At 42.6% G+C, this 18,663-nt stretch overlaps 1 protein-coding gene across 1 annotated transcript in view; it reads right to left on the bottom strand.

Moving 5' to 3' along the window:
* Positions 1-18,663, bottom strand: part of ANKRD55 (ankyrin repeat domain 55) — a 148,493-nt gene that overhangs the window by 25,244 nt on the left and 104,586 nt on the right. The window contains exons 8-9 of the mRNA XM_075183403.1: positions 9,733-9,900; positions 5,929-6,584 (exon numbers count right to left, since the gene is read on the bottom strand). Of these exons, the coding sequence (XP_075039504.1) occupies positions 5,929-6,584; positions 9,733-9,900 (824 nt within the window). The remainder of the gene's footprint in view (positions 1-5,928; positions 6,585-9,732; positions 9,901-18,663) is intronic.

The following is an 18,663-nucleotide window of genomic DNA, read 5'->3' as shown; positions in this document are numbered from 1 at the left end:
ACAGGCAGGCCACTCTTTGTATCACCGGCTTCACTAACAATTTATTACGCAAACTGAGAGATGTGATTGATGCATGGCTTATACCACTCGGACTCTCCCTAGGGTATGTCATTTCTGATAACGCCAACAATATAGTGCGAGCATTACAGCTGGGTGATTTCCAACATATTCCCTGTTTTTCTCACACCATCAACTTGGTGGTGCAGAGCTTCCTACGAAATAACCATGAAGTGCAGGAGATGCTTTCGGTGGCCTGTAAAATTTCGGGCCATTTCAGGCATTCAGCCACAGCATGTAGGAGGTTACAGCAGCTCCAAGAGCAGTTTAACTTGCCCTGCCACCAACTTAAGCAAGAGGTGGTAACTAGGTGGAATTCCACCCTGTACATGCTTCAGAGGATGGAGGAACAGCGCAAAGCCATCCAAGCATATTGCACAAGCCATGACATTGGGAAAGGAGGGGGGATGTATTTCACTCTTGCACAGTGGGGAATCCTTTCAGTCCTGTGCAAGGTGCTTAAACCATTTGAAGTTGTGACGTGTGAGGTGAGTGCAGACTCTGCCAGTTTGAGTCTAGTCATTCCTTTAATTAGACTATTGGAAAAGCAGCTTGAGAAAATGAAGGAGGAGCTGAAAGCAAGCAATTCAGCAAAGTATGTTGGTCTTGTCGATCAAGTACTTAATTCGCTTCACAATGATCCTCGAGTTATTAAGATCTTGAACTCGGATTAGTACGTTTTGGCCACTGTGCTTCATCCAAGGTTTAAAACCTACATTGAGTCTTTACTTGTAAATGAGCGAGATGTGAACTTTTGCAAGGAGCTATTGCTCAGCAAGTTGTCCCCTGAACTGGTCCTCGGCTTGACAACGTGTCCTCCTTCACTTTCTCAAGCTGCTGGTGCTCGTAAAAAATTAAATTTCCAAAAAAGAAGCAGGGAAGACGCAGGGGGCAGACCAGAACAATTAAACATCTGGGCTGGTTTGAAGGATTTTTTAAAAAAATGTGTCACTTTGCCCATAACTCCATCCAATACGAGTATAAACATGCAAAGGATGGTGGAGGAATACTTTCAAGAGGTAGTTGATATGGAAATGTCAGACAGTCCCTTTCCTTACTGGGAAGAAAAGCAGGCCATTTGGAAATCCATGTACAAACTTGCTTTGCAATACCTAAGCTGTCCACCCTCCAGTGTGTACTCTGAACGAGTGCCCAGCACAGCAGTGAACTTAGTCAGTGATCGCCGTAGAAGGTTACTTCCCAAAAATGTGGAGAAAATGATGTTTATAAAAATAAACTACATCTTCACCATCCAAGACATCCAAGCACTGACTGTTCTCTAATGGCGGATTCAAGCGGCGATTAATTGATAGTCTGTGATGATGACGTACACACTGATGAGGGTGAGGATGAAGCTGAAGATGATGACGATAACATCTTTTTAAAACTTTCTATGTAAGTGTAGGGTGCAATCTACCCCCAAAGAGGAAAGGGACTTGTGGCATTTCCATATCACGTACCGTCTTGAAAGGCTGCTGTTTGGGCAATTTATCCTTAAGGGTAGGGTGTCATAGACAGAGTGACCCCAAACTGGCTTTCTCCATGTCAATTAATATTGTACAGTCTATAACGGCTGAATTTTTTGGTATTTTATACAAGTGGAGGGGGGCCTAGAGAGACAGAAACAAAACTGGCTTTCTCCATGTCAATTAATATTGTACAGTCTATAACGGCTGAATTTTTTTGTATTTTATACAAGTGGAGGGGGGCCTAGAGAGCCAGAAACCAAACTGGCTTTCTCCATGTCAATTAATATTGTACAGTCTATAACGGCTGAATTTTTTGGTATTTTATACAAGTGGAGGGGGGCCTAGAGAGACAGAAACAAAACTGGCTTTCTCCATGTCAATTAATATTGTACAGTCTATAACGGCTGAATTTTTTGGTATTTTATACAAGTGGAGGGGGGCCTAGAGAGACAGAAACAAAACTGGCTTTCTCCATGTCAATTAATATTGTACAGTCTATAACGGCTGAATTTTTTTGTATTTTATACAAGTGGAGGGGGGCCTAGAGAGACAGAAACCAAACTGGCTTTCTCCATTTAAATTAATATTGTACAGTCTATAACGTCTGAATTTTTTGTTTTTTTCAACAAGTGAAGGGGGGCCTATAGAGACAGAAAGCAAACTGCCTTTTTCCATTTCTTTACATATTTAACTATAAGTGTAGGGTGTAATATACATCCAAAGACGATGGCTGCATTGCCAATATGCATAGATGGAGAGGAAGACAATCTGTTTTGTGTGTAGAATAAATGAAGGCCTACCAACGAAGAATTAAACTGTTTTTTGGATGATTTATTATCTCTACAATTAGATTACTTATCTCTAAAACAGTTGGAGCACTAAATTGGGTTATTTTAGGCCCAAAAACATTGATTTTCCAACAAAATAGCAAAACAAAACCAAACAAAACCAAAACACGCAATGGCGGTTTTGCAAAACCAAAACCAAAACCAAAACACGTCGGTAATCCAGATCCAAAACCGAATCCAAAACCAAAACACAGGGGTCAGTGACCATCTCTACTACATTACCCTATTACCACCCGTTACACAATTTCGCACAAGACAACTAACCCCTAACCAACATTGTTGTGTGACGGGATCATTGAGCTTACGAATCACTTTTACATTTGCAGTCTGGCTGGAATGAAATGCAAAATGTAGACTTAACCTCATGTATCAAACTCCCTTTGTCCCATAGATTGTAAGCTTGCGATCAGGGCCTTCTCACCTCTTTGTCTGTTTTACCCAGTTTGTTTATTAGTTTACTGTGTTTGTGGCCAATTGGAAAGTGCTACGGAATATGTTGACGCTATATAAATAAATGATGATGATAAGGTGTAATCATGGTGCTGCAGCGGCCTTATCACCACCCGGCGTGCTCCCAGATGCTTATCAGATCTCTGCAGCATCAAGTTATTAGATGCAGGGAGGGACTTCTACCGTTTAATGTAGAGAAGTAGTGGGGAAAGAAGAGGGAAGGTGGTGAGTGATTGACGATGGTAAATAGTTGGGGGGATGGAGAAAGGGGATAATAAAGGAAGGTGAGTAAATTGTGGAGGTTGGTGATGAAGGGAGACAATTCAGTGATTTGATGAACTAGGCTGGGTACACACCACAGAAAATTTCTTACGATGCAATATCGTTAACGATTTTACCAAGGACTGAAAGTCCCGATCAGCATGCTGATTCATGTCTGCACACTATTATTTTTAATGACGTGACAAAATGACGCGATTCACCGCAAATCGCGTCATTTTGAGGAGCAGATGCCATATGCGGGTTATTTGCCTGCTCGCCCGGGAGACCTACCTGAATTTCGGGAGTCTCCTGGACATTCCGGGAGAGTTGGCAAGTATGTTTACAATACAACTACAGCACCTCACATAAATATATTCATATCCCAAAAAACAAATATGGATACATCTTGATGCACAGGCGCAGTGCCACATAAATAAACTGTAAATGAAAAACCATTTTGCGCTGCAAGGGGAAAAGCAAAATATATAACCTGATTTAGGGTTGTAAGGGTGGCACAGCCTAGACCAGGCCTGTCCAACCTGCGGCCCTCCAGATGTTGTGAAACTACAAGTACCAGCATGCCCTTCCAGCTATCAACAGGTTGTCTACTGGCAAAGCATGCTGGGGCTTGTAGTTTCACAACACCTGGAGGGCCGCAGGTTGGACAGGCCTGGCCTAGACCAAACCTAAAATGCAGTGTAAAAATAGAGCTGGTCATTATATGTGTGTGCATCATACATGAGCATGCAGTTCTCGGTCTGCATTTGCACCCGTGGTAGTGCAGCATGGCTCACTTGACTGTAAATTCTATATCTGGGCAAAATATTCACCTAACTCAAAACCAGCAGCAATGTGCAAAGGTGAAAAAGTTAAAATAAAACACTGGCCACTATCACATTTGCTGTTACTCCACAATTTCAACCTTACTTTGTTTCTCTCAATGACCCTCACTAAGCCAATATAAGCCTCAGGAAAAAGGTGACATTGCATCTGAATTTATACAAAGCTACCAATCAGATTGTAAATATAATTTTTCTTTTAACTGGTAAAGATTTTATTGAGTTTTTGCAGAAATTATATGTTCTCTTCAGTTTTGAAAATGAACGAGAAAGTATATAGCGCCTTTTTCCTAGGCACAAGTTTCCATAAATGTCCTAAAATGTTCTTGCCCAATATTCTGTACAATTTAATATTATGCCTTTAAAGATAGTTGTAATTGGTGGCAAACTAGTGAATAACATCACGTTTGAGGCCTTTAAGTGGCAACACCACATTACATCCGGATTATGCACTATTTCTACTTCTTGAAGCTCATTTTAATATCTCTTTATCTACGAAACTGCAAATGTTAGTGATGAATCAGACACAGAGGGACTGATTTTGAGTTAGGAGCAAAGCAAAGGAGTAACTTTGCACCTGGACAAAACCAAAAGCATTGGAGGGGACAGATTTATAGTTGGGATAATGTATATCATAGATCAACTTTAATTTCATTGCAAAAATAAAGCTAAATAAAACAAAGTGAAGTATTTGTGTGCTACATGAAAAAACAGCCAGTATTTTTATTACATAAATAAGTCAATTTGTACCCCTGACATTGTAACATGGTTTGTAAAGGTGCAAAGTTGCTCCTTTTCTTTGCTTTGCTCCTAACTCAAAATCAGGCCCATAATTGTGAATATTTCACTATCTATATTGAAAGCTGCCTAAATATGCCCATCATCCTGACCAAATATTAATGTTAAGGAAAACTCCACCTTGTCACACAAATCTACGATGTAAAAACAGGAGCAAAGTGTGCAAAATCAATCTTTGATATCTCATCGACAGTTGTGTCCACTGTCTACCCATAGTTCTTCAATAAAATCAGCCTCACATGCTCTCTGGGCAGAGTTCCCTTCCACCTGGTTCACTGACACCTGTGATTTTCTTTGCATTGAAGTGTGAAATGGTTTAGAATATGTGAGCTTGGGGATGTTACATGTTAAGTTGCATTGTCAACTTTAAGAATAAATCAATAAATAGAAGTCTTAAAAAAAGCCTTGTGTAGCCAAAGTGTCTGTACATTATCGTTCTTTATATTAATTTCATCATCTTGGTTTAACCACCATTGAGGGTGCATCTAGCCCTATCCTCAGCTCTATTCATGGTTTATAAGTTCTGCAAAATGATCATTTACAAATGGAGTGCGAAATGGCCATTCGAGGTGATCAAACAAAAGCAGAATATACAGATCCCAATTGTAAAGTGCTACGGACTATGTTGGCGCTATATAAATAAATGATGATGATTGCGTCGCTGGCGCGTCACACCTCTGCAAAATGGGCAATGCAACATTGAACACATACCAGATTTTGCTGAAGCCTCCCTCATCCTTGATGTACAAGTACCATAGCAACCAGCATGGTCATAATTAAACATTTGGGCCCCATAGTAAATTTTTTGTAAGGGCTCCCTTTCGTGAACTTCCCAATGGTGAGATACATATGTACATGATTCTTTGGGCCCTTGGTAACTGGTACTGTCAGTCAGGGCCGTAACTAGAGCTGTGCGACAGGGGCGACCGCCCAGGGCGCAACGCTGAAGGGGGGCACAATTTAGGAATATTTTAGGTTAATTTGGTTAAAATTGAGGGCTAGGGGGGCGGCATTTGTCTTTCTCGCCCAGGGCACTAGAATTCTAAGTTACGGCTCTGCCGTCAGTGTCTACATCGCACTAGACAGAAATGAAGCTAACTGCTCATGATTTGCAGTGATTCAGTGCAAAGTTTGCACCAAGATGCAATGTAAATAAATGAGACCTGCTTAATGAATTTAGTATTTCACATTCACTTTATACGTTACCTGAATGTGCATTTTCTATATGAGGATGATGAGGAGGACATAGACTGTCAATATGATAAGGCTTCTTGGGCAAAGCATGAACCTTGAACTTGTCTGGATGAGGTGAAGTCCATGATTTATGGGGCAGCATTTGGTTAGCAGCTCTGTTCCATGGATTATCTTTCAGAGTTTGGCAACTGACTCTGTGGTCAAACAAGTCGTGCTCACTCTTGCTTTTCTGAGATCTGTGTGCAAAATGGAAAGCATTGCTCTGGGGGACATCTGATGCAGTCTGCAAAGTGGTTAAAAAAGCGTTTCCGAGGGTTATTGGAGGGAGACTTTGCGTTCTTATGGGTGGAAGACCTTTGCAGTTCTGTTTGTTTTCTGGTAGCAGATACTTCTGTGACTCCATTGTCCTGTTTTTACAGTTGACCGAGGTCACTCTTTCATCTGGTGGATCTTTGCAGTTTGTGTCCAAGATACAGTCGAAAGTGGTGATGATGTCATCGACCTCTGAGGTCTCTTCTCCATTATACCTGAGTTTGTCTTTCTGGCGCCCTTTCTGGTCAACTTTTTTCTTCTTGCATGAGAATATCTGATTTAACACAGTGAGACGTCCTTCTTTCCTGATGGCCTTAGTGCCTGGTGAAGTGAGTGGTTGTAATGGATCTGGCCTACTGAAAATGCAGAAAACATCAGTGTTATCTAAAAGACCACATGAATACGTATAGACGAGCAGACTTTATTTTCAGCAAAAGGTGTACTTAAAAAAACCCAGAAACTGCATCCCCCAATTTCATATGACCACAGGGTGTCCTCAAAAGACAGCTGTATTGTATTATAAATATTACTGTACCTTCCCATGGGTTTTATGGTACACAGAACATAGCACAAGGAAAGATCAGGGATTATTCACTCGGGAGAAGTGTGAGCTCCCAGGAACGAGTGTTTTTCCCGTGTCTATCATCCTTATATTTCCTATTAAAAATTAACCAAAAATGCAGATAATGTTATCCTATGATGAAAGTAATAATAATTCAAATGGTCTGTTTTATTGTAGTTTTTTTTTTTCACTTAATATGTAGTTGTAAAAATGCAGCTTGATGTAGTTTTTTTTTTTTTTTTTTTCAACAATGAGTCTATGGAACAGACCTAAAAACTGTATGAAAGGTGCTTTCAATCTGTTTTAACGTGCAGTTAAAATGCGATTTACATAACAACATATGATACAGATTTTTAAAAACATGCAAAACAGTACAAAATATATGTAAAAGGCATTGTACTTAAAAAAAAAAACTAGGAAAGCACAGTACTTTCAACAAAAAGTAAACTAAACAGATCAGATAAAATATGCATTCTAACACATGATTTTAAAATGGTGATAAAAATACCCGTGTGTACATACATATTTTATACAGATAGATGTCACAAGTGTCAAACCATCTCTTAATGCTGATCAATTCTGCTGCCATCGTTCAGTACAAATTCTCCATCGCAAGTTGTTTATTCAATCAAGGTTTTTTTTTAATACAATCATGTCCCCCCCCATTATACTGGAACCAACACTGTGACCAAACTGCTACTTCAGGGGTCCCCTCCAGACCAAGGCACTTGGGACAGGCCTCATCGCTTCTAAGTATGGCTCTGGTAGCCTCTTTGAGGAGGAGGGTCATAATGTTTTTTGCAGCCCCAGCCCAGTGTGAACCAACTGGTGGCTGACACTGTAATAGGTGGTCTAAATGTTATACTGGAACGCAGCTTAAGCTGTCTAGCCCTGGAGCTGGTTGAAGATTTGGGAAAGAGGCCTGATGCCAGCTTTTAATTGCTATTTTTTGTTGTACAATGCAGCATATGTGGTCCGAACAGAGTAACTGTCAATCACGTGCAGTTCTCCACTATTCAACCAAGTGTTTGTTTTTTTTGGCATGTGACCGACAGTTACCTCCAAACAGGCTGGAATTTGAACATAATCATTTTATTCACAAAGCCTAGCATGCATGCACTGTGTACTTTCATTCATCTGACGTGTGCAGTATCAATCTATCAAGGTGCCATCAGGTGGCAGAAAAATGTATTGCAGGGAATTTCAATATTAAACTTTGGTTTGATGTGTTTTGAGTTAGGGTCTCATTTTTACATCTGAGCATGAATACAAACCATTTGTTTCAGAACTAGTGTTTCGTGCAGAGGTAAAAAATTGTATTATACACCGACAATGCAGTTTGCGTCCAACTTAATAAGCCCCTCAATGCACATTGCATTTGGTCAACAGAGAAAATACAACAAGGTACAAATATTGAAATTGGATCTCCATCCTTTTTATGGTGATGGCGTACTGTTCCCTTTAAGCTGAGTGATTTTGAAATTATAGTGTTAAAACTGAACCTGTTAGTACAAACGTATTATGCTTAGTTGTACAGAACAGCAGATTTTCAATGCAATCCTTCAATTTGATTAAAGTATTTAATTAATTTCCTGATTGCTAACTTTTCTGGGGACATTTGGAAACAGGGCATTCCCTCTCCCCTTCACCCATAATAATATACCAGTATGTCAAACCCTCCAACACTCTTTCCAAAGATTACAATATAATTGTTTTAGTTACTTCGTGAGAGAGAATATATTAGTTTTGCGCATGAATTCATAATTTGAGAATGACAGGAAAATACACACAGACTAGACCCTCCAATGTGACTCCTTCAACTCCAGACCCATACCTCCAAAATGTCCTGAGTTAGGTAGGACAGTTCTAGTTCTCACTGACAGTGTCTCGCCGTCCTGGTAGTCAGGACTTTTGTACCGATTACTGGGACTGTTGGGAGGTGTTTCATGCTCTTCTATGTACCACATTCACTGGCCAATACAGGGGAATCTTAGAGCAGGGGGTTTACCCTTCAGAAGCACTAGGCATGCCTGATATGACATGGTCACCAAACCCAGCGTCACGTGACCAAACCCTTCACTGTCTTAATTCCCAAACTTTAAATGTTGGTAGGCATCCAATCTCAAACCTCCTACTGATTTTCCCAATGCAGTAAACTGGCCTGAATCAGTTATTTAATGAGAAGGATTACTTAAATATCACCTAATTATTTATAGCTGCACTTCCACCTACTAAATAGTGGTAGTGCAGAGTCTATCGCCCATACGCTGGAGCCCTAGTGTCTGCCTCATGCAGCAGTTTATCCTGGGGCTCCTCCGTTCCTCTAACCCTCCTACAGGGGTTTGATGAAGATGTGTGAGTGTAAGGACCAATCACAAGCCACAATAAAGAGGTTGCAGCCCATTATTTAAAGGTGATTAATAAAATTGGCCCACAGTGAGCACTGTCCCCTGATATGGAGGGATGACAGCACTACACTCCCAGTCTGCCAGAGGAACAGAATAGGATCCTTCCCCCTCTCCAAGTTCACATAGGGAAAGAATCGGGGCAATGCCTTAGGGAAAGGGCACCCAGGGACAGCGGAGTGCTTAAAAAGGGGGACACCCGAAGGTGGGTAGTACACCTAGGGTTCTTCCACTGGCCCTGGGCAGGAGTCATGTCGGAGTGTTTAATGAATGTGGATATGTTTTCCCATAGGCTACTCATTTTCTCATTCTCTAATTATGGAATTATGCACAATCCTTGTAAAGTGTACCAATCTTTTCAGTAATTCACAGTTGCACAAGTTTTGATAGTTGATTTTATTTTTACATTATTATTTTTTTTTACCAAAATGAAAAAATAAAAATAATATGGGTATACAGAGATCTTATTTATAAAAGATTTTACATCAATGCAACATTCATTTGGTGTGATGCCGTCACTGTTATCTACACATTTACCTGTTCTCCTGAGAAAGTAGTTTGATGCATGTAGTGTGCCCACAGTACATGGCGTAGGTCAAGGGAGTGTTTTCATTGATGTCTCTGGGGTTGTTATCTACTCCTAGCTTCAGCAGAGTCTGAACACACTCTGATTTTCCTGCTGCTGCAGCCCAGTGCAGAGGGGTTCTAGAGCAGAATACGATGAGAAGTAAATACACAGCCACAATATACACAACATACTATATATATATATTACTCATTGTAATTACAGACAGATGCAAATATGAGTGGTGAACATGGTCTTATCTCTTTGGTATCACAAGCCCATGTGATGGCCTTCCTCATGCATAGCTATCAGCATACATTCAGTTACTATGTTTAAATGCCTTTTAATCTGAGTCAAGTGATACAACTGCATTGAACCAAAGGGTTTTCATCCAGGGATCAAAGAAGCAGTGTTCTTTACTCTCTATTGTGCCCTTGTGACTCATCTGTACTTATCCATATACATTCAGCACTAGAAAGTTGTTTTTTTTTGCTTTTTTAAAGGACACTGGGGACTATTTATCTACAAATTCAGATATTGCTTAATTTTAGTAAAAAATATAATTCCAGCAGCTAGCTCAAGGATACTGTTCTGGGGAGGTAAAGGTTAATTTACAGCTTTGCCGGGACACTTGTGCGCATATGTGATCCGGTTCCACTAACGTTGGAAAAATATTTTTTTACTTTTACCATGAGATGGCAATTCCAGAATTGGCGCAAAATAGAAAAAAACAAATTCTAGTACCTGCAGAACCTTTGTTTTGTGTCAGTAATAGGACTGTTTGCCCTTTGTTAAATCTGCCCCACCTGTGGCGGAACTACCATTGGTGCAGCAGATACGGTACACCGGGGCCCATGGAGATAATGGGGCCCGCTGCACGGGGAACTAGTGAGCTGTGGGCCCCGGTTCCCACCTCCCCACTTACCTGCACCGGGGCCCTCAGCTCACTAGTTCCGCCTCTGTACCCCACTGTCATCTCCATATGTGCACTGTACAAGTCTACTGTGGTTTGACAAGAGCCTTGCACATCGGTTAGATATCATTTTATGATACATTGAGGGACACTGCAGATAACTGTGAGGAAAATGTGCTTTTACCCATAGTAACTATGTGCAGCATTATGAGAAATGATTGCCCATTAGGACTGAGGGAGAAACGCGACAGTTCGAGAAAACAGCTGCAGCTCCAAAATCGAACAGCAGAATGCGCTTCTATATGTTGTGTTTACACATAAAATGAAATCGTATTGTTGATTGCCTGAAACATTTAAATACAATAGTTGAGGTTGGCAAACATTGAGTCAATGACAGTCACTGGTTCACTTAATAAATATTGTGAGAATTATGATCATGTGAAGTGGGACTGCTAAATGTAAGATCATTCTTTGAATCTGAATGCTTCATTGGAACTTATACACTTTCAAATATTCCTCTATGCAATATTATCTATATGTAAGGGATCATTGCCGTATCTGTAATTGAATGTACATGTTGTGAAGGGTATTTGGTGAAACCCTGGTTTTGGCTATAAATTTATGTTGCGCATCTATTCACTAATTCATTTATACATATATCATGTAAAGTGTTTATTTCCAAGAATTCAAAATGCATCAAAAATTACCTTTAATGAACACAGGTCACAATTTAAAATTTTAAGGATCCAGATTCACTGTCAAGAGGCCACAGAAGCCCACAAACTTTGCAGTCACCTGTTGTTTTGCATTTGACTATCAGAGCAGCAAATTGCTCACAAAATCCAGAGAAGTCAGCCTGACCTATTTCAACAGAGAGGCTATTGTCTGGTCCTATATTTAGCACTGGCTTTATTAAAAAAAAATATCTGGTCTCATTTAAGTAGTTTATTCCCCTTCGATTTAGTTCCCCCCTAACCCACCATTTGTTTACTATTAAAACATGTAATCTTCTAATCATGACTGCAGCCTCTGTACAGGTGACTGGGTCTGAGCTTTAAGCTTACAGTATTTAACAGAGAATACAGCGTCTGTCTTCTACCTGCTCCCCTAAAATGCCTGTTTTACAGTACAGTTTATATTATAATTGGCTTTCAGGATAGCCCAGATATAAAAGTTTTCAGCTAGAACCATACATGTCATGCTTGTTCTCCTGGACACCCGAGAGAGTAGCCCACCTTCACTGATCTCGCCTTTGTTTCTTGACAGGGTCTTGATGATGCAATCTGTATGATCATCATGGCCCAGCCCCCCCACTGCCTGATGACATGATTGTGTTATTGTGCAGCAGGGGGCGGGGCCATGTTGACGTGAATCGTGCCCCCCGCACTTTTCCTCTGGACCTCCCAGAGATCCTGGAAGGAAGGTCTGTAATATGGCTAGTAGAGGTCAGTGCTGACTGTGGTTTAGAACGTATGTATGGCTGGTCATTACTAAAATAAAGTACTCTCTAAAGGCACCTGCAATAGGAGAACAAGCCATTTCTATAATATTATAAGGAGCTCTTAACCTGGTGCTTACTGGAACCAAGCTTGGAAAGATAGGCCACACTTGTATCTAGACATACTAGATGACTTTGCTACAGTTTAAAAAGCATATATATCATGAAACACTGAGGATAGACACGTACTCTTTAATGTCCCCAGTGTTTCTATCTATCTATCTATATATAGATAGGTAGATAGATACATAGATAGATATGATAGATATAATAGAAATATATATATATATATATATATATATATATATATATATATATATATATATATATATTGTAACAAAAGGAGGCATTAAGCTGGCAATATGCAGAGAAAGCAGGGAAATAGAGTAAAACATTTGTGCAGTAACGCACCTAGATTCAATGTAAAGACTTATGTATGAAAAGCAATAGTTTAAGTTTGGTTAACTTACATGATTTGAAATCCTTCCTCTCTGCAAACAGACAGGGTGTGTCTGTCTGTTAGTGCAAACAGAGCCAGTGATGGGCGTTTCCTTTTAAAGAGAAGGTGGGTGTGTCACCTGTCCATCAAGCTAAGGCTGGGGGAGGAGTATCAGGTATAAAAGCTTGTTTGTATCACTTGTTCAGAGAGACCAACACTGGGGTAGCTGGCTGGTCCTGAGAGAGAGCTGGTCTATGTATAGCTAGCGTTTAGGGTCTCCAAGTATTGCTGTGAAATCTGTACGGTGTCAAAACATTTACCATCCTGACAATAAAACTGCATAAAAAGGAAGAAGTTGTTTGCGCGTGCTTCTGCAGTAGCGGGCTCTTGCCACAAGTGGTGTCAGGAGTGGGATGCTCCGGGAAGCAAGTTTCCACTACCCAACCCGCGCAGACGTCAACATGGAGGAAGTACTGAGAACCCTCGTGAATGTGGCCGCTGCGCAGCAAAAACAGCAAGCTCAGATGCTACGAGTCGCCGAGGCACAGGTGAAAAACACAAGGCTCTTAAGAGAAGAGTTAAGCCAGGTGAGGCATGACAGAAATGAACCACTGGTCCTGTTCTCCAGAAAATGTCACCAGCTGATGACGTAGAAGCATATCTGGTGTCCTTTGAGAGACTTGCAAAAAGGGCAAAATGGCCTCCTAAAGAATGGGCTGAGAGACTGGCGCCATATCTGACTGGGGAAGCTTAGCGAGCTTATATGGATCTAGATGAGGACCGGGCCTTTGATTATTTGTGCCTAAAGTCTGAGATATTGGCTCGCATTGGAGTTTCCGGGCCAGTCCGAGCCCAGCGCTTTTACCAATGGCGCTATGACAAAGAAAAACCGGTCAGAGCGCAAGTGGCTGAGCTTTCTAAAATTTTAAAGAAATGGCTGCAGCCTGAGAATTCAGCTTCTCGGATTATTGAAGTTCTGGCGATAGATCACTGCATCCGGGGGCTGAACCACGATTTGCAAAGGTGGGTTCTGCAATCAGACCGACAAACTTATGAAGAGCTTGCCACCATGGTAGAAAGGTTTTGTGCGCTACAGCAAATGACTAAAGAACCTGCATTTGTGCCAAAGCCACTGCCATGCCAAAAGCCAGGTTTGACAATCCTTGCTACAGGGCCCAATGGCAAAACTGCTACGGACAGAGGGCCAAGTGCAAAGCTGTCTAATCTGAAGTGTTTTGAATGTGGTGAGCTAGGCCACTTTAAGGCAGAGTGTCCTAAACTACAGGAACCCATGGACTGTTCCGTGGCACATATTGGGCCTGCTTTTCCAAGCTGTTCTACCATGAGTCCCACATCAGGAAGTCCTTGTTTGTTCCGGGTGACTGTGCTAATCAACCAAAACCTTGTTCTGGACTTGGTTGACTCGGGGAGTGAACTTTCATTGGTTTCCAGCTCTGCCTTACCCGAATCCATTACTTCTCGGTTGCCCAAGGTGAAGGTTCTTTGCGTACATGGCACGACAGAGGAGTATCAAAGAACAATACTACCAGTCACACTCAAAGACAAAACTGTTATGGTGGTAGCTGCCATAGCACCTAAACTCCCATATCCACTCATTTTGGGGCGAGACTTCCCACTGTTTAATGATGTCCTCGGTGAGCGGATCCGGCCGGACATGCCGGCAACTGATGCAACGGTCGGAAGCTCGGTCTTAAAGGAACCGCCTAAGAATCCACAACATCTGGACATCGATCTTTGGGAACCGCCAAACCGGAATGCCATCCCGGGAGTCACAGCAGGAGATCCACAAATGCATCCATCTGCGGGGAAACGTGGACAGTCCAAACTAGCATTGGTCGGTGATGTCGCAGATGAGCCTACCCCGCCTGTCAGTGAGGATACGGACTGGTCCGCAATACCAATTTTGTTCCTTCTGCAGGACTTTGCTGGAAACCAACTTAAAGATGCCACTTTGGAACATGCCTTTAAAAGTGTGACTGAGGTAAATAAAGTAGCGAAAGCCGCCCAGCCTGCAGAAGGTATACCATATTTTATTGTTAGAAATAATTTCCTGTATAGAGTTGCTAGTGTACAGGGGGAAAAAGTAGAGCAATTAATGGTTCCTCAGGTCCATGTAACCCTAGTGTTAAAAGCAGCACACACACATGTCTGTGTGGGACACCTAGGGGAGGATAAAACATTCCACTCACTAGTGGACTCTTCAATCACATCTAACTGGAGCATCTTCGCGACCTCCTTTCTCACGTCCACCCGTCTGGCTTCTGGAATACGATATGGCTTCTGCTTTACAATGACTCCTGGCGCAGTGACAATGTCGTGTTCGATTAAGGTAGTGCACCCAGGAATGGAAGAGAAGACATCCCTGTTCCGGCAAATCATTTCTTTAGTCTGTTGTCTCTGCTGAACGGACAAAGCTGGCTCTATGGGCACTTCAGACTTTTCAATGGCAGTACTCACGACCTGAGGAGAGGTTTCCTCATCATGCCAAGGTTTAAGGAGGTTAACATGATATTTTTGCTCCTCCCTTCTCCTACCTAACTGGCGGACTCTGTAATTGACAGGACCGACAGCCTCTAGAATTCATATGGACCCTGCCAATGGGTGAAAAGTTTGCTTTCCTGGGTGGGAACCAGGACTAGGACCTTGTCCCCAGGCTTGAAAGATCGAACAACAGCACTTTTATCATAACTTTTTCTCTGTCGTTCCTGAGCCTCTTTTACATGTTGCTGCACAATGGGCCCTATCTTTCCTAGCCTCTCATACATTTGGGACACAAATTGTACCAGATTTGGCTCCCTGGGACCTTGCTGCTCCCACCCTTCTTTTAACATATCCAAGATACCCATGGGCTGTCTCCCAAACAATAACTCAAAGGGACTAAACCCTGTTGAAGCTTGAGGTACCTCACGGATGGCAAACATCAAATAGGGAATAAGAGTGTCCCAATCTTTTTTCTCTTGAGCCACTGCTTTCATGAGCATGTGCTTTAATGTGCGGTTAAAGCGTTCCACCAAGCCATCTGTTTGTGGATGGTATACAGAGGTGTGAAGCGCCGTAACCCCTAGCAACTGGCACATGTCCTTCATCAGTTTAGACATGAATGGAGTACCCTGATCTGTGAGAATTTCTTTGGGTATTCCCAAGCGTGTAAACATCAATACAAGTTCTCTAGCTATGGTGCTGGACTTTATGTTTCGTAGGGGAATTGCCTCTGGATACCTGGTTGCATAGTCAAGCACCACTAGTATATACTGGTGCTCACGAGCGGATTTTTCCAGTGGCCCCACAAGGTCCATGGCTATCCGTTCAAAGGGAACTTGTACTATTGGTATAGGAATGAGAGGTGCCCTGTACATGGGTTTGGGACAGGTTCTCTGACAAATGGGACAGGATCTGCAATACTTTTTCACTGCCATGTGTACACCGGGCCAGTAAAACCTAAGCAGAACTCGTTCCCGTGTTTTATCCTCCCCTAGGTGTCCCACACAGACATGTGTGTGTGCTGCTTTTAACACTAGGGTTACATGTACCTGAGGAACCATTAATTGTTCTACTTTTTCCCCCTGCACATTAGCAACTCTATACAGGAAATTATTTTTAACAATAAAATATTAAAATATGGTATATCTTCTACAGGCTGGGCGGCTTTCGCTATCCCATTTACCTCAGTCACACTTTTAAAGGCATGTTCCAACGTGGCATCTTTAAGTTGGTCTCGAGCAAAGTCCTGCAGAGGGAACAAAATTGGTATTGCGGACCAGTCCGTATCCTCACTGACAGGCGTGGTGGGCTCATCTGCGACATCACCGACCAATGCTAGTTTGGACTGTCCATGTTTTTCCGCAGGTGGATGCTTTTGTGGAACTCCTGCTGTGACTTCCAGGATGGCATTCCACTTTGGCGGTTTCCAAAGATCGATGTCCAGATATTGTGGATCTTTAGGTGGTTCCTTTAAGACCGGGCTTCCGACCGTTGCATCAGTTGCCGGCATGTCCGGCCAGATCCGCTCACCGAGGACATCATTAAACAGTGGGAAGTTTCGCCCCAAAATGAGTGGATATGGGAGTTTAGGTGCTATGGCAGCTACCACCATAACAGTTTTGTCTTTGAGTGTGACTGGTAGTATTGTTCTTTCATACTCCTCTGTCGTGCCATGTACGCAAAGAACCTTCACCTTGGGCAACTGAGAAGTTATGGTTTCGGGTAAGGCAGAGCTGGAAACCAATGAGAGTTCACTCCCCGAGTCAACCAAGGCCAGAACAAGGTTCTGGTTAATTATCACAGTCACCCGGAACAAACAAGGACTTCCTGATGTGGGACTCATGGTAAAACAGCTTGGAAAATCAGGCCCAATATGTGCCAGGGAACAGTCCATGGGTTCCTGTAGTTTAGGACACTTTGCCTTAAAGTGGCCTGGCTCACCACATTCAAAACACTTCAGATTAGACGGCTTTGCACCTGGCCCTCTGTCCATAGCAAGGATTGTCAAACCTGGCTTCTGGCGTGGCAGCGGCTTTGGCACAAATGCAGGTTAGTCATTTGCTGTAGCGCACAAAACCTTTCTACCACGGTGGCAAGCTCTTCATAAGTTTGTGGGTCTGATTGCAGAACCCACCTTTGCAAATCGCGGTTCAGCCCCCGGATGCAGTGATCTATCGCCAGAACTTCAATAATCCGAGAAGGCGAATTCTCCTCAGGCTGCAGCCATTTCTTTAAAATTTTAGAAAGCTCAGCCACTTGCGCTCTGACCGTTTTTTCTCTAACATAGCGCCATTGGTGATAGCGCTGGGCTCGGCCTGGCCCGGAAACTCAAATGCGAGCCAATATCTCAGACTTTAGGCACAGATAGTTAGCTGCCCATTTCTCATCTAGATCCATATAAGCTCGCTGAGCTTCACCAGTCAGATATGTGCCAGCCCCTCAGCCCAATCTTTAGGAGGCCATTTTGCCCTTTTTGCAAGTCTCTCAAAGGACACCAGATATACTTCTATGTCATCAGCTGGTGACATTTTCTGGAGAACAGGACCAGTGGTTCATTTCTGTCATGTCTCACCTGGCTTAACTCTTCTCTTAAGAGCCTTGTGTTTTCCACATGTGCCTCGGCAACTCGTAGCATCTGAGCTTGCTGCTGTTGCTGCGCAGCGGCCACATTCACAAGGGTTCTCAGTACTTCCTCCATGTTGACGTCTGCGCCGGTTGGGTAGCGGAAACTTGCTTCCCGGAGTATCCCACTCCTGACACCACTTGTGGCAAGAGCCCGCTACTGCTGAAGCACACGCGAACAACTTCTTCCTTTTTATGTAGTTTTATTGTTAGGATGGTAAATGTTTTGACACCGTACAGATTTCACAGCAATACTTGGAGTCCCTAAACGCTAGCTAGACATAGCTCAGCTCTCTCAAGACCAGCCAGCTTACCCAGCGTTGATCTCAGTGCACAAATGATATAAACAAGTTTTATACCTGATACTCCTCCCCCAGCCTTAGCTTGATGGACAGGTGACACACCCACCTTCTCTTTAAAAGGAAACGCCCATCACTGGCTCTGTAATTCAAACAGACACACCCTGTGTCACTCACCGGACCGTGAGTGCCTCTTCCCGGACATTTAGGAACCGTGGCCGTCCGCCATCCTGAGGGTCTGCGCATGCGCAGCCCTTTTCTATACTTCAGTGTATACTCCTTTAACTTAATTGGCAGATCAGGCAACCTCCCTATATTAAGCACCTGTGGTCACCACCACGTTGCCTGATCTTGGAGTCTCATTCCTCATGAGTCTCTGAAGGTGTTCCTGTATTACTCGTGTATTCAGCGCTGCTGATTCCTGTGGTTTCCAAACCACTTCTACTACTGTGGTTCCATACCACTTCTACCATCAACTGTATCATCATGACTGTTTGCTGATTCCTATCCGCTGCCTCCGTGCACTACAGTCTTCTACACCACTTCAACGTTATTTTATATCTATGTGACTGTTTGCTCATTGCTATCCGCTGCCTCCGTGCACTCCAGCTTTTACCTCACTCACCTGCT

The sequence above is a fragment of the Mixophyes fleayi genome, chromosome 1, assembly GCF_038048845.1.
Source record: "Mixophyes fleayi isolate aMixFle1 chromosome 1, aMixFle1.hap1, whole genome shotgun sequence".
In the NCBI taxonomy this organism is placed as follows: Eukaryota; Metazoa; Chordata; class Amphibia; order Anura; family Limnodynastidae; genus Mixophyes; species Mixophyes fleayi.
The sequence above is the reverse complement of the archived record's forward strand: the minus strand, read 5'-3'. Positions and strand labels throughout refer to the sequence as shown.